Raw genomic sequence first — 15931 nt, 5'->3', positions numbered from 1 at the left:
AATTTCAAACCCTAAGACATGAAATTGAAGACATGATGCTTGAAATTTAAGTATTTTTAAAAAACACAGTTATGTTGTCATAACTTTGGAATTGAAAATACTTACAGTCTCTCTAGTTCTTTAAGATCCTGGAATGCTCCTCTTTCAATGGTGCTAATCTTATTCTCCATAAGCTGACTGAAATGCAAAATATAACATGCTTCTTAATGTTACCACTCACCATCTGAATAAATTTCAATTCAGCAACTGAAAACTTGTAAACTCTTTCCCTTTATAAAGTTAAATTGTGCTCTGATTTGAGATCCAATATCAAATTTAATAATAATATATCTGAGTGAACTCATGGAAGGGAAATAGCAGTGTCTGCATCACAAAACTTAATACAAATGCAGTTTCTCATGAGATTTACTGGTCAAAACTCTGACCCTTAAACTAATAGTATATCTGAAGAGTAATCCTTGACACTGAAGCTTTGATAGCTTTCTTTGGTACACTGGTTTTCAACTTAACCAAAGAATCAAAATACAGTAATTCATCATATACATACTTCAATTCTGACATGGATACACATCAGCAACTGGAATAATTTGTAATGACCAAAATGTGTCTCTTAAAACTTAGAACACTGAATGCACAATGGTCAAAACTGTATGGCTACTGGGATGTCAATATTTACAATCCTGTGGGTGAGAACAATTTAACATTACATTGACTCGCAAGTGGTGGTTTACTCACAGCTAATTTAACCCACTAATTAAAGAAGTAATCATATTGCAACAATTTTATAGAAGCTACAAAGACACAAAATATAAAAACTCAAAATATGACTAATGTATCATTATAAACTCTGCTGAAAATTTGAATGGTTGATTTTAATGCTTGATATTAGATTTTCGCAAAAAAATAAGAATCCTTTTGTTATCAATAATAAAATACAGATCCACTTAAATATTTTAGTTAATTTCAAATCCTAAAAGTATCAAATGTTTCTTATTACTTATTCATTTTGTGAAAACAATTATTCAACATTTTTATATGTATAAAGCGCTTAGGGTATGGTATAACAAAGATCTGAGGTCATTTCTGGATTATTGGTTCTATGGCATGCTTCCAACCTTAAAATAAAAGCCCCAATTTTTATTAAATGTTGTAGTACAATGATAAACACAGAAAAAAGGAAAGCATGACCTTTTAAATTTTTTATGTTACTGTCATCAGAATAGTCATAAAAACTGAGGCCAGTAATGATTCAAAATATGCAACCTTAAAAATTATTTAAAAATACAGAGGATGCACTTACAGAACTCTTAGATGTCTAAGACCAGCAAAATCTGTCTTCGTAATTCTTGTGATGTTATTTCCATTTAAATCCCTAAGAGAAAAACCAGAAAGTGAAAGTTCCATTTTATTTCTATGTTTACCTGCTTCAAGTAAAGTTTAGAGTAAATCAGAACTAAAAGTTAATTCAATTACTAAAGTAGTATACAAAGCATGTAGGAAGGAGAAGAGGATAACCTTTAAAAGGATATTTTTAACATGACTCAACACATTTACAAGGTTCATTCTTGCTGGCATATGACAAGAAAATGAAGTGGTTACATTATCACAAAAAAGTTTTCGTTTGTTTTGTGTATGGGAGAGTCCTTTCCATTTTTGTTTCTGTAAGGATTGTATATTAATTTCACAGGTATTCTGCTATTTTACTATAATTGTTAGGCACCCCCCCCCCAAAAAAAAACAAAGTTCCCTTCAGGAGGTTAAATGCCCAATTTTCTCATGCTATTCAGGAAGAAATTTTATAAAAATTCAGAACACTATCCTTAGGTAGCATGGTGGCGAAACTTCCTAAGGCACAGAAAACAATTAGTGCCATCCAAACAACTGCACTTCAAAGATTTGCATTTATAGGCATTTACCTTCCAACAATTCTGTTTGTATTAAAACTTAATTCTTCATTTGCAGCTCAGGGAACCCCGCTGTGATTGTAAAGTGAAAACTACTAACAGGGGCAAGAATGGAAATAGTATTCAGGCCCTGACATTTTTGTTCAGATTTCTGCAGCACTTTTCCTTCAGGAGTCACGATCTCCTTTTCTGGCATTTCAGGTCAAGATCTAAACTTGCCCTGGTTCCAATCACTTCAAGTAAAACCAGGCTTTGCTGCGGTTTGAATGCTCTTCATAGAAGTAAGCTCTATATCACCTTTGACTCTACAACATCGTGTTTGAAATCTGTATTCAAACTGTTTCAATAATAGAATTTTACAAGTCAGCACCCAGTAAACTATTTTCTGGAAACTTTTTGTTCATCTCTCATAAGGATGTATATTTTTTCAAGGACCTGAAATTCAATTGCTACGCTCCCCCCTCACCCCCACCCACCCAAGTGCATTCCCTTTTTGTTGAGTAAGACATGTTCGTGCTTAAACTTTAAACTGTTCTGAATAGCATGAAATGACAAGTGCTAAAACAGAATTCTGCGTGGCTTCTCTTCCTTTCTACTCAACCCCCTTCTCCATGCTAAGCAGAGTACCATTCAGTTGTTCCTAAAATTGTTGGGCTATTCGATATAACACGAATCTCCACCCACCACCCCACACAAATGTGGATCGAATCCTGACAAGGCACCCCTAGTAGAGCCCCGATTTGGCCAGCTCGGAGAGGTGAGAAAGGAGTAAGAGTAACCTAGTGAGGCTGGGGGTAGAAGAGCCATTTGCAAAGCAAAAGGGGCTCAACTTGGGCCTTAAAACTAAGGGCGAGAGAAATGGGTTGGATAAGAAGGGCGACTTGAAGTGCAATGGGCTGCGCGGGTGGAGACGTGCGGGTCAGAGCGCCTCCTCTCCACGGCCCGAAACCCTTACACCCCGGGGGCAAAGAGGCCGCGGGACGAGTCCAGACGCGCTGGCCCCTGCCGGCCTAGCCCCGCGCCCTTCGCTTACTCCCGGCCCACATGCAACCGCGAGAGCGGAACGTGCCTAGGGCGGCCGGACTGGCGCGGGGCGGCGGCCTCGGCGTTCACAAAGAGAACGGCCTCCATGCTCCACTTCGCTGAACTCTGGAAGCGCCTCATCAGGAGCGCGTGGGCCGTCAACACCGGGTCTGCATTTACTTCTTCATTAGAGACTCGCAAAGACAGGGAGGCGGGGACGTCTGCGGGCAACGGAGCGCGAAGAGGGGAAGGCAGGGGAGCTGCTGCCACGTGAAGGGGCGCAGAAACTGCCAGAAAGGTGGATGGGGACGCAGGGGTTCAGCAGGAAGGGCCGGAGGGGGCAGCCGGGCACCGCCGGGTCGCCGCAGTGGTAAGACCTGGTTGGGCTGGTTCGCGCTGGAGAACCAGTGCTAACTTCGCTTAACGGATGGGACACGGTCCTCCCTCGCAGTCGCCCGCTGAGACAAGTCCCTAGGGGCCTGACGCCGTCTTCCCCTCCCCGGAGAAGTGGGGGGCGGGGGGCTGCGCGAGGCTACTATGCGAGGTGTCGCCGTCCTGGGGCACCCTTCTCCCCGCGACCTGTGAGAAGCACCCCCAGGCACTCCATGACCCCTTCTTCCTAACCTTCGCCCCCAGGAGGGTGACACAAAATCGGGGAAGGCAAGTTTCTCTCTTTTGAGTCTCCCTGCTATCCCCTCCGCGCCAGCCTGCGACAAGAGCGAGGACTGGACTCTGAAACCGACCTGGAGTGCTGGCAATCGCAAGGTGACTCCGTTTATGGAGTCTGGAGAACAAAGTGGCGTCTCACTTGCCCCGGGCATCCTCCAGTACTTGTCCCCTATCTACCCGCTCCCCAGCCCCAGAGAACTAGCCCGCAAGGAGCTGCGAGTGGCGGGACGAGAGCAGGGGAGGGAGAACTAGCGCAGCTGCCAGCGGACCCGCCCCTCCTTGGACAGTGGCCCTTCCCTGGCCAGTGCCCTCCCGGAGAGCTCAACCCCAGGATGCGCATGGGGGAGAGCTAGCGAGGGCTGCCCCAGGCACAGGACCCTGAGCTGACAGGTTCCTCCAGTGGAGGCAGGGGTGCGAGGCCCGGATGGGGAGAGGGGAAGACGAAGAGCGCATACTCACAGTCTCTCGGTGTTGCGGGGGATATTCCTGGGCACGCTGCGCAGCGCCAGCCCGTGACAGTCCACTGTGCTGCCCGAGCAGGAGCACTGCGCCGGGCACGCCTGCGGTGCCACCTTGTTCAGGATCGCCAGCACTAACCCCAGCGACAGGGACAGCATCTGCCAGCCAACGCCGCGCATCTTTCCCCGCCGCCTCCTTCCTCGGCGGCACTGGGGGCTTTCTTTAGCTTGCTGCTCCGAGGGAACCGCGCAGTGTCTGAGGCCCAGTGCCCGACGGGGCTAGCAACCCAGAGTGCCAGGGAAAATGTGCACAAAATAATATGGAACAAGGCAGTAGAGCCCACTCAGGCACACGCCTCCCACCGCCCTCTCCACCCTCCTCTGGCAGAGCAGGAGCTCCTTGGGCAACTTTAGGTCCTGAGGATGAATCCGCCTGGCCAGGGCTGCAAGGAGACCCCAAGAGCAGCGGAGAGGAGATCACGCGTCTTCTGTCTCCCAAGGATGAACTTGGCGGTAAAAGAGCTGGGGCTTCCAACGGCCGCTAAGATGCAGGGGCCGGTTGTGGGGGGGAGGGCGGTCCTCTGATCCCACGCACGCTTCTACAAATCCGATGCCAGTGGCGAAGATAAAAGACAGAAGAGGGGATCTCAGTAGGTATTATGGCCCCGATCAAAGTGGGCTCCGGAAGCTAGAAGGCGCGGAAGCCCAGCGGGCCCGTAGCAGAGCGCGCGGAGCAACTGGGCATGGCGCGCGGGGGTGCACGGGGCGGACGCGCAGTTCTGGGGGCGCACGGCTCTGGACTCTGCTCACTCCCGCGGCCTCTCCCCCGCCCTCGACTCCGCCGCAGCCTGGGCCGGTCCTCGCGGTCTCCCGACAGCCAACGATGGTTTACAAACACACATGCACTTCGCTGAAGGATGTCTGGGCAATCCCGCCTCCCGCTCGGCGTCCTTGGCGACGCTCTGCACCAGGACCTGCCCCGAGGTCACGCAGAAAAGACAAAAGGGCAGTCGGGCCGCCGCAGCCGGGCAGAAATATCCACTAGTCAGCACTCCGGCGAGGAACTCCAAGAGGCCAAGTGGAGGATGAGAGCTGCTGCGAAGACTGAGTGGGGACTGACTGGGGGCGGACTTAAAAACCAGGCAGACTGGAAGGAGTGGAAAGGCAAAGGCCAAGGTTGGAGGTGTCAGCGTCCTGCTGGGGCGTACCGGAGAATGGCTCGGTGGCAGGTGGGCGGGTGGGATCCACTACTCCAGGCAGAACCAGGCGGCAGCTGAATGGCAGTAGTGTGTGCGCGCGTGTCAACCCCGCTCGTCTCCCGGATAAGCCGCAGCTCCGCGGCAGACACCTGATGGCAAAGGTAGAAGAAACAAGAGCCGGGTTCCGGAGGGCGCAGAGCCACCCACGGCCGGCCCCCGGCGGTCTCCCACTAGTGGTTCTTCCTTCTCAAAGTGCAGCAACTTTTCCCAGGCTTTGAATCCCGTCCCCCAAGGCCACAGTGGCGGTACCCCTGCCGGCGTGGCGACGCCGCCCGGCTCCTGGCGCTGCACCTGACGCGGCGGCCGCAGTCCCGAGTAGTCCTTCTCCTTCTAGCCCCTTCCCCTCTCCCACTGCTTTCCTGGCCTCCCGCTCCAGGGAGCGAGGTGGGGGAGAGGGAGGGCGACGACTCAGAGCGGGGACTCGGTGGCTCTGCCGACTCCGGAGCCCCTGGCAAGTGTCTAAACAATAGGACGGACGCAGCAGCCCAAGTCTCGCTTGTCTGGAAGGAAGGTGGGTTGTTGTCGTAACTGGAGTTGTTCGCTGGGGCTGACTGGCGCTCAGCGTAGCCAAACAAAAACCCGGCCCGTGCCTCCGGAGCCGGCTGCGGGCCCCCGGCGCTCCCCTTTCTGCTCAGCACTCCCGCCGTGCCCAGAAAGCGCGGCAGCTCCGGCCTGCGCCTGGGCGCTTCGGCGCTCCCATGCCTCGCAGCTGCCTCCGCCGCCGCCGCCGCCGCCGCCGCCGCCGCCGCCGCCTTCTTTTTTTTAACCACAGTCTGCGGCAGCCACCACCACCGCCGCCAAGCTCCGCCGTCCGGGCGCTTCCCAAATAAATAACACCAAGTTCGAAGTTGAGCCGGCGCGGGCCTTATATAACCGCCCGAGCCCCCGCCCCCTGACCCCGCCCCTCGCGGCCCAGGCCCGCCCCCTGGCTGCGCTCTGGGAGCCCGCACCTCGCTGGGGAGAGGGGAGAGGTGAGGCCGGGGCTGCCAGCGCTGGGCGGAGGCGGCGGCTGGCGGCGCGCGTTCCCGTGCGCCCTGGCTCGCCCCCTCGCTCCCACGCGCGGGCAAACTTTGCCCGAAGAAGGAGCCAACCGAGCCCCAGCCCCCAACTCCTTGGCCCCAGAGGTGACCTGGGCTCGGAGATAGTCGTTTGCAGTGGGAGAATGGGGAGAGGTCGGCTTTGAACGCGGCTCATAAATAAACAGCCCTGCCAGTGCCTCTCCTGCAGCTTTTGCCACGCGATCCTTAAGGGGGCTGTTGGCTGTTTGCAGCGCAGCAAGAGACAGAGAGACAGAAACAGAGAAATTATGATTTAAATTTAAGAAAAATCCTACCGAAATAGATCTGCCTGCGCTTACAGACACACACGTGTATTTTGGGGAGCTGAAAAGTTCAGTTTTTGCAAGTTGGAAAACAGCATTTTCCAACCTTCATGCTTGCCTTTCTATCTCCAAGCCACCCCCTTCCGTTTAACCCTTCCTTTGTAGACACACACTGAACCACACCGTGGTCAGTTGATGTCTTGGGTATTCAATACTCTCACAAAACTCTTAAGGGCTTGAATGTATCTGTGTGATTTTTTACTCTCTTATGAGAGAAAGGAGGGGAAAAAATAAATCCCTAGCAACGCACATTATACCAGAAGGTTTTCTTTATTTCAGGGCAGTTCTGGATATTTTTTTCCCCGCTATGTTTTGAAAGAGAATTTCCTTGTTTCATCTTGTCTCTTTAGTGTGACGTATGTCTGGCAACGGCTGCCTCTCTCGCCCCCCTTTCCCCCCCAGCAAGAGCCAATGTCACTGTAAGTTTGAAATGACATCTAAATGACTCTGCTCCTTCTCTTGGATTTAATATGCATCATCTTATTGTTCTTCCTCCCATTTCCACGTTAAGAAGCTTTCCCTGGAATTTGTGCAAGTCCCCGCCTATAACCAGCCTCATATTGTAGTAGTTATTTGTATAATTATTAGAAGCTTCCTTGAAAGCAAGACCTGTCCAACTCTTTGTATTTCCAGCATCTATGCCTGCCACATAATAGGTTTCCTCATAAGTAACCGATTTCTTCAACTCAAGAGTATGCTCAACCTAAAATCTCTGGAATATCCTCATTAACGTTTTTCCTGGTTAACATTTTCTAAGATGTCCTTTCATAATGGCTACCCCTACTTAACTCATTTTGCCTGCCTTGGAAAACGTAAGCCTTTTCGAGGACATACCCAAAGGCAGGGTACCATCTGATAACTGAATTGGAACTCTTAGGATTACTCATTTTAATGCCACAGATTTATATTGCTCTATTCTTTTAAAACCTTCAAAAACATTTGACATTTATTAACTCATTTGTCCTTCTAGATTTTAGCTTAAAGGTCTGTTATGTAACTTCCTTGAGGAGGAGAAAAAAGAAGCCCTTGTCACATTTTCTTGTAAGGAAAATGAGATAAAGAACAAGTACCTGTCATTGAGGAAGGAGCTCCCCCAACCCTCAGTGAATTTTCCTTAGTGTGTACCAGTAAATTATGTGGTTAAATATGGTTACTGGTACATTAATTTATTTAATTTCACAACTTTAATATCTTGTCAGCAACAAGAGGTGTTTGTGTTCAACTTTGTGCACCACATAGAATTGTTGTTCCATTTTAATTCTAAGAACATATCCTGCATTCCAAATATTTATAAATAATATTATTGATATTGTTGCATAAGTGAAATTCACAGACATAAGTTCAAGTTTGATTCTATCTCTGATCACTTTCTGTTTTGTGTAAAACCAAGGAGAAACTAACATACATAGCAACATGCCTACAGAAACATCTTTTTAAAATTTGATGCCAATTTAAATAAGAAGCTATGTTCAGTGGATTTCATTCAGAAAAAAGACTGTAATTAATTCTTGAGAGTCATATCTTATTATTTTTTGTGTTATTAACTTTTTAGTTGATAAGGGGAATTTTATACATACATAAACAACCAGGTCTCCTGTCCTTTAACATATTACTGTATTATCCCATTAGTATTACTGCAGGATGTTTATTGAAGGCCTTGCAGGCTTCAGTAACATTAACTTCTAGGTCTTAATTCTTTATGGATTATTTTGCTCCCATATGAATTTCTGAGTTTCTCTTTGACTGTTAAACCCAGCCTGAAGAAAGCCTTCTGTGGTGCCTCTTGTCACCACATGAGGTCTCCATAAATCCTGACCTGGATTAAGCAGAAGTGGAATCCACTATAGCCAATATCCGAGTCTCCTATTATCTTGCAAAAAAAAAAAAAAAAAAAAAAATCCAGTTCCTACAATAATTTGGAAACAATGTAGACAATCACCTATGCAGCAAAGAAATAAAAAGCATCAGAATAATGTGTAGGTTATTAAATGTCTAATAAACTTTGCATTTTTTTGAAATAAAAAGGTTGTGAAGTTGGGTTATATGGGAAAAGGGAGGAAGAAAAGAGAATTTATGAAAAAGAGATAAAGAAGAGTAAAAATTATAGTTCTCTGTGTTTTTAAACAAAGGTAGGTAACAGTAATTGCATTGATCAAATTCATGAAACTTAATTCCTTGAATTTAACTGCCTTCATGTTACTATTTTCCATTGTTGCAATGTGTTCATTTTAATTATTTGATATTTCTTTCATTTTAATTATCTGATATTTCTCACAATATCTTTGTATTGGAAACGTAGACATGGAACCCTAATATAATGGAAATTACGATTTAACCAAAATTTGTTTCAAGCCTACTAAATTCCAAGCTATTTGATAGAGTTACATCCACAGTGATGGTTGCTATTTCACTCCTTACAGTAGAGGATGTTGGTCTTCATGCAAGTCGCAGCTTATTAAATGGCAGAGCTAGAACCAGAACCTAAGTTCTCTGATCTCAATTCTCAATTGATTCTTCTTCACCCAACTGTATCTGTAGATCCACTGGAACTCGTGGGGATCAAGGAATCTATAGATCCTCAGGAATGATCACCCTCATACAGGAGATGGTCATGTCTCTGCACACACTCCTTAAGGGCATCTACAGGGAGCAGTAAAGAGCTAGAGTCCTCAGCACCAGCACTTCAAGGATGCTGAAACCTGACCTGCTTCTGGACATAGCTTTGACTTTGAGATGATTCTCTAGGTGAGTGGTTCTCAGCATGTGGTCCCTGGACCAACAGCATCATAATCACCAGGACTGTAGTTGGAGATACAACTTCTCAGGCCCTAACTCAAACCCACAAAATCAGAAAATCTGGGAACAGAAGCCAGAAGGCTGTGTTCTCACAAGCCCTCCAGGAGATTTTGATGTTCACTAAAATTTGAGATCCATTACTCAAGAGCTGCTCTGTGTTTGTATCTGTGACACATTGGTACGGAGAATGAAGCAGCAAAGAATAATAGATAACAGCTGCTGAATTGTCTTCAGCTTCTCATTCCTGGGGGTTGACAATTGCACATTACTGATTACCTCTAGGGGGCACCAAAATATTTTGATGTACAGCTCCGCAGAGGCAATAAGACTTTAGTTTTATTTTCCAAGGAAATGGCCTTCAGAAGTGGAAAGGGCTTCCTAGTTATCACATCAGCAACCTGCCCGAATATGTCTCAACCCTTTAAAAAATCTGTTATATTTATAGGGATTTTTTCCAGTTTAATACCACTTTTGTATGGATGCATTGATTCCTATTTCTCATGATTATTGTGAAAATTAAGATATTATTTTTCAATCTAACAGCACAGGGCCTGGCATAGAGTTAGGTGCTTATTAAATAAAGGGTATTTCATTATTACTTTTAATATCTGAAATTTTCTAAAATATTATATTTGTATTATGAGAATAGATAACATATTCCTTTAGTTATTACTATGATCCAATAACTTCTTGTATTGAGTCCTGGGAAGGGCTGGGCTGAGGGTGATACTTTACAAGAAGAACAAATCAACTTACAATAATCAAGCCCTGCTCAGACCTACAGTATCCCATGAACAAAAGAGTGGTGATAGATATAATTAGTTTTGTGCTATGTGTGTCACATAATATAAACTAATCTTTGAAGAGGTAAAGTTGGTTTCCCGCTGCCAGAATAACTGCTTGTTGATTATGCAGTGAAATTAAAAGGAGAAGTTCTAAACCTTGATCTGCTGATAAGTGGGAGTGCTTGGGTAGCTTTGGATATGCCGCTTAGCTCTCGCCTTAGTTTCCTCCTTTATACATTGTTGGGATTAGACCAGTTGAACCATAAATCCATCCTTCTGTTATTAGTAATAATATATTTATTAAGCAGTGTCTGTGTTCCAAACACTGGGCTGGTCACCTTATATATCTTAGCTTCTTTAATTTTCACAGCAATCCTCTGACTTGGATACTATTTTTATCCTTGATTTATAGTGAAGAAAATTGAGGTTTACAGGAATTCATTCAGTTGGCCGTGTTCATGCAGCTAGCAAGCAGCAAAGTAGGCACTAGAATTCCAGTTCAATCCCAAACTCTGTTTCACAAACATTGTAATACCCTACCTTTCAAATTCTATGATTTGAGTACACCATGCAAAGACTTGTTCTATATAAAATGAAGACAAAGATGTATTGGGGGAGGAAAGATTGCAGTGGTTTAAAGTGACATTTGAATATTAAATGTGTAAGATACTCCAGCAAGAACAAAAGAGAATATGCTGATAATAGAAAAATGATAGTGGGAAAAGTAAAGCAAAAGATAGTTAATACTCGATGCAGGTTAAAAATACATTAATATCAAAACACGCAAACAAAAATACACGGTAAAAATTTTAATAGTTTTATCAGTTTCCAATTTTTAAATTGTCGATTCCCTTTAACCATTGAGGAGAAGGAAATACAGTTGTAAATGATTTTGAATGTCCTAATCTTTTGACTCTACGAAGTCTAATAATGTGCATTCTGGATTTTCACAGAAGAAAAGAAAAATCTTTCTGGGTTACTTGGAAGGAAAGGAAAGGAACCTCTCACACCTCCTGCAGGCTTCTTCTGCTAGATTGCAAAAGGTTGACCTTCCTCCTATAAGGTCATAGTATCAAGCTAAAATTACAAAGAAATGTACTCTAGTCTAATAGAAACTCAAAATAAATATTTTCAAATCCCAAAGCTAAATATTATATATTGTAGATAAAAATCAACTCTGATTAACAGAGGCAGTTCATAACCACTATTGGAAAAATATAGTTCAAAGTAAATGCCTCCCTGATGGCCAAAAAGCCATTTTCTCATACAAAGAGTCTCATTAGTATCTTAGTACAAGAGGTGGAAAACTTTTTCTGTCAAGAACCAGCTAGTAAGTAAGCACTTTAGGCTTCATAGGCCAATAGGCAAAAAAATCAAGACCATTATGTACCTGCATAATCTATTAAAGAGAGAAAACACATTTCCACAAGTGTCTTACTGATGTAATTAAAAACATAACAATTGTTTATAATTTTGGGGTCAGACATGTCTACTAATGAGAACTATGGAATTTGGAGGAGAAGGATAACATTTTATTTAATTAGGTTTCAAAGTAAGTGTTTCAAATGGATTGCAAACTTTCGTATTTTATAAGCCATTTTTAGCTTTCTAACTATTCAAAAACATGCAATGGGTCCAATTTGGCCTGCTGCCTGTATTTCGTAGATCTCTGCCTTTGTCCAAAGATGTGATTATCAATGTACGAGGTCATAGTTTGCTAAGGGGTTATGTTAATATTCAAAGGGATGCTGTAAAGATAAGAGTTCTGAGCTCCAAAGTGGCTGCTCTGTGACAAGCAGTAAAGGTCTTCCTCAGTATTATCTATCAGTTCTCCCTATTTCTTCAGTTCTGACGTGTAATTCTGCAAAAGCATTTAAAGAAAATTTAAATCCATTTCATTTTAATACAAAATAAATTAGTACAAGATATGCTGCATATCCATTTCTTGCATGTGAGCTATGCTTATCGGTTGAACCAGATGGTCCTCATGTATAAAATGGAGATGATAACAATAAGTAACATTTATTATTTATTGTGTGCAGGCATTATCCTGAGTGTTTTCCTTTATTTTCTCATTTAATCTTCCTTGAAAACTGCACTACTTTTGAGATGAGAAAGTTGAGGGACAGAAGGGTTGAAGTTAAGTAACCTGCTAAAGGCATCCAGCTAGGATAGGGTAGAGCTAGAATCTAAACCCAGGAAACCATGGACCAGAGCACTGGAATGCTCAGTAGTTCGTGAATCAAAGGAAATGTTTGGTAATAAAATGAAAACAGTGTATGCGAATGAATTAAACAAACTGTAAAATAAAGTATCAACATTTCTATTTGCATTATGATTATTATTTTAAATTGAAGATAGTGAATGCGAAAAATGTATACATTTAGTCAAGAATCACTGCAGTGAATATAATCTGACTTCAGCCAACTCTTTTTATCCCTTTCTTTCCATGTTAATAGGATTATTTCATTTCTCTTTCAAGATTTGATATACGCTCTCCTTAGTTACATAAAACCAAAGGAATATTTCCCACCAAAACATGGAAATTCTAAAATGTCTGAGAATTTAAGAAATACCGTTATATGAAGAAGAATCTCCAAATATACACAAAGTTTAACTTTTTAGTAAATACAATTACTTTGCATCTTGTTAACAAGGGATATCTTGTTTTGTAAGAAGAATCAATTCATAAAGCTGTGTTTTCTTTATTGTAATTATAAAATAACACAACTGAAAAATGTTTCTAAGTAGATTCCCCAGCAATGCCATGAAAAATGATGAAAAATGAAATGTGATTTATAATGACATTTGAAAAAAGTGTATAAATTACAGTAACTTTTAAAAGCTTTTTCATTCATTCCAAATTGCTTTATTTTGTGATTAAAGTAGATAATATAGCTGTAAGTCTGTTCAGGATCACAGTCATAACTATCTTTTTTTTTTTGCCTATATATGGGCACACATTTGTACAGCTGTGTATGTGATTCACTTATATATATTGCCTTCCTTGGTGACATTGCAAGGATCTTATTAATTTTAATTTTTCTTTCCTAAACTGTCATATGTGGAAAATAAAAGATTGTGTATTATCTACCTCAAAGTAATTGCCAAGACTAAAATACGTAAATTAGTAAATGCACTTGGAAAGCTCAGTTCTGGAACAAGATGCCATAGCTCATGTTTCCGTGCTCCATCCTTCTGTGACTGAATGCCCTGGAAGTAATTCAGAACACAATGATAATAGGACTCAAATAGCTGAGAAGAAGAAATACTGAGTAGGGAGCTTATGAGTATAAAATGAGTTCCCTGAGTTTTCTTTCTATCTCACATAGTGCTAGGAGCGGGCAAACCCAGGAGAGACCTGGTGAGGAGCCCAACACCGTCTCCATATGTAAGAGACCAGCTGTTTGAGATCTATCATAAATAGCCGCTTCAGAGTTCCCTTAGTCCCAGCCCAGTGTCTCCCTGCCTTCCATTCAGTGTCATAAAGAGACCTAGGCCCAGCTCTTATAGCTCTCCACTGCCCCTCCCCTACCCTCTGGCAGAAGATAACCCAGGATATTTCTTCTGACCCCGCAGGCAGCACCAATAGAAATCGAGCAGGGGCCCCAGCAGAACCGGGATAGCAATTCCAAACTAGACTGCCATTGGTCACTTAATTCCAAAACTAAACTGTCATTGGAATTAAAGCCCACAGAAGTAGGCCACAGCCTACATGCTAAACCTAAAAATGGTGAGTACAATCAAAAATAGAAGGTTTAAATAGGAGCAGAAGTCTCCTAACATAGTAACCAAAATGTCCAAGATATAATAGAAAAATCACTCGTTGTACCAAGAACCTAGAAAATTCACAACCTGAATGAGAAAAAACAATCAGGTGATGTTCAACTGATGCCAATTGGATGTTGGAAGAGGATATCAAGTCATTGTCTGATTTAAAAAAAAAATCTAAGATAATTTGTCTTACCAGAACTATCCTAAGAAAATGGCTAAAGGAAGTTCTCTAAGACAAAAGGAAATGATAAAATAAGGAATCTTGGAACATCAGGAGGGAAAAGAATAGATAGCGTAAATATATGAGTAAATACAATATATTTTCCTTCTCTTGTGCTTTCTAAATTATGTTTGATGGTTGAAGCAAAAATAATAACAGCATCTTTGTGGTTCTTAATGTATGTAGAAAAGATATTGAAGACAATTTTAAACAGATGAGAGTCAAGGGGTGGAAAGGGAAGTCAAGTGTCCACATTTCACTCAGTCTGGCAGAATATCAACATTATTAGACTGTGATAAGTTACATATATACGATGTATGCTTAGAACAACAACTAAAAGAACTTTTACAAAGAGATGCACTGAAAGACACTAGAGATAAATCAAAATGGAATTCTAAAAGATGTTCAAATAACTCTCACACGGCCAGATAAATTTAAACAGAGAATGGAAACCACAGAGAAAAGTAGAAAACAAATAATTAATGGCAAACTTAAGCCTTAACATACACATTTTTACATTAAACGTAAGTGATCTAAGCGCAACAATTAAAAAAATAGATTGGCAGAGATTAAGAGCCATGACCCAACTCTATACTGGCTTTAAGAAGCTCACTGAAAATACAATATAGGTAAGTAGAAAGTAAAAGGATGAAGAATATAAACCATAAAAACATTAATTAAAAGAAGGCAGGTTGGAGGCCAAGGTGGGTGGATCACTTGAGGTCAGGAGTTCGAGACCAGCCTAGTCAACATGGTGAAACCCCATCTCTACTAAAATAAAAAGAATACAAAAGCTAGCCAGATGTGGTGGCACAGGCCTATAGTCCTAGCTACTTGAGAGGCTGAGGTAGGAGAATCGCTTGAACTCAGGAGGTGAGCTGAGATTGCACCACTGCACTTCAACCTGGGTGACAGAGTGAGATTCTGTCTCAAAAAAAAGAAAAAGAAAAAGAAAAAAGAAGGAAGGTAGCTACAGAAAGGAATATTACATAATGATAAAAAAGGTCCATCCATGAAGAAAACTTGACACTTTAAAACGCATATGCAATATTACAGAGGCAGAAATAGATTAGTGTTTGAAAAAGGCTAGGGACATGCATTGAGGAGAGTAGGTGTGACTGAAAGTGGGTATCATGAGGGAGCCTTGTGGGATGATACAGATAAATATCTTGATTGTGGTGGTGGTTACATGAAACTACACATGTGATGAAATTGCACAGAGCTACACACACACACACACACACACACACCACGCAAATGAATTCATGTAAACTAGTAATATCTGAATTAACTCTGTGGATTGTACCAGTATCAGTATTCTGGTTTGGATATTGTACGCTTGTTGTGCAGGATGTTAACATCAGAGAAAGCTAAGTGATGAGTGCATGGGACCTCCCTGTACATTTCTTTGCGACTTCTTGTGAATTTAAAATTATTTTAAAATTAAAAAGATAAACAACCAAGCACCTAAATTTGTACACTTTAAGGGTAAAACATAATTGAAATCAGAACAAGACAAACTAAAAGGCGTTATCCCTAAACCCTGTGGAGGGCTAAAGATTGCTACACAGATACTGTGGGATGGGGAAGGAAAAGTCCTTAAGGATTAATAAGTATGGGTTTTGAGTTATGAGCTGTGAGGGAGGGGTAAGGAAGATCCAG

The 15931-nt window shown here is 42.7% G+C and overlaps 1 protein-coding gene across 4 annotated transcripts in view; it reads right to left on the bottom strand.

Moving 5' to 3' along the window:
* SLIT2 (slit guidance ligand 2) overlaps positions 1 to 15686 on the bottom strand; it is a 379008-nt gene extending 363322 nt beyond the window's left edge. For 2 of the 4 annotated variants that reach the window (XM_003826819.6, XM_063603740.1), the window contains exons 1-3: positions 4056 to 15686; positions 1301 to 1372; positions 106 to 177 (exon numbers count right to left, since the gene is read on the bottom strand). In XM_003826819.6, coding sequence (XP_003826867.4) covers positions 106 to 177; positions 1301 to 1372; positions 4056 to 4234 — 323 coding nt within the window. In that variant the 5' untranslated portion in view covers positions 4235 to 15686. The remainder of the gene's footprint in view (positions 1 to 105; positions 178 to 1300; positions 1373 to 4055) is intronic. The other 2 variants (XM_003826821.6, XM_063603741.1) reach the window with 1 other exon arrangement.
* Positions 15687 to 15931: the final 245 nt, after the last annotated feature.

Source organism: Pan paniscus, chromosome 3, assembly GCF_029289425.2.
Source record: "Pan paniscus chromosome 3, NHGRI_mPanPan1-v2.0_pri, whole genome shotgun sequence".
NCBI classification, from domain to species: domain Eukaryota; kingdom Metazoa; phylum Chordata; class Mammalia; order Primates; family Hominidae; genus Pan; species Pan paniscus.
This window is presented reverse-complemented; position numbering and strand designations above follow the sequence as displayed.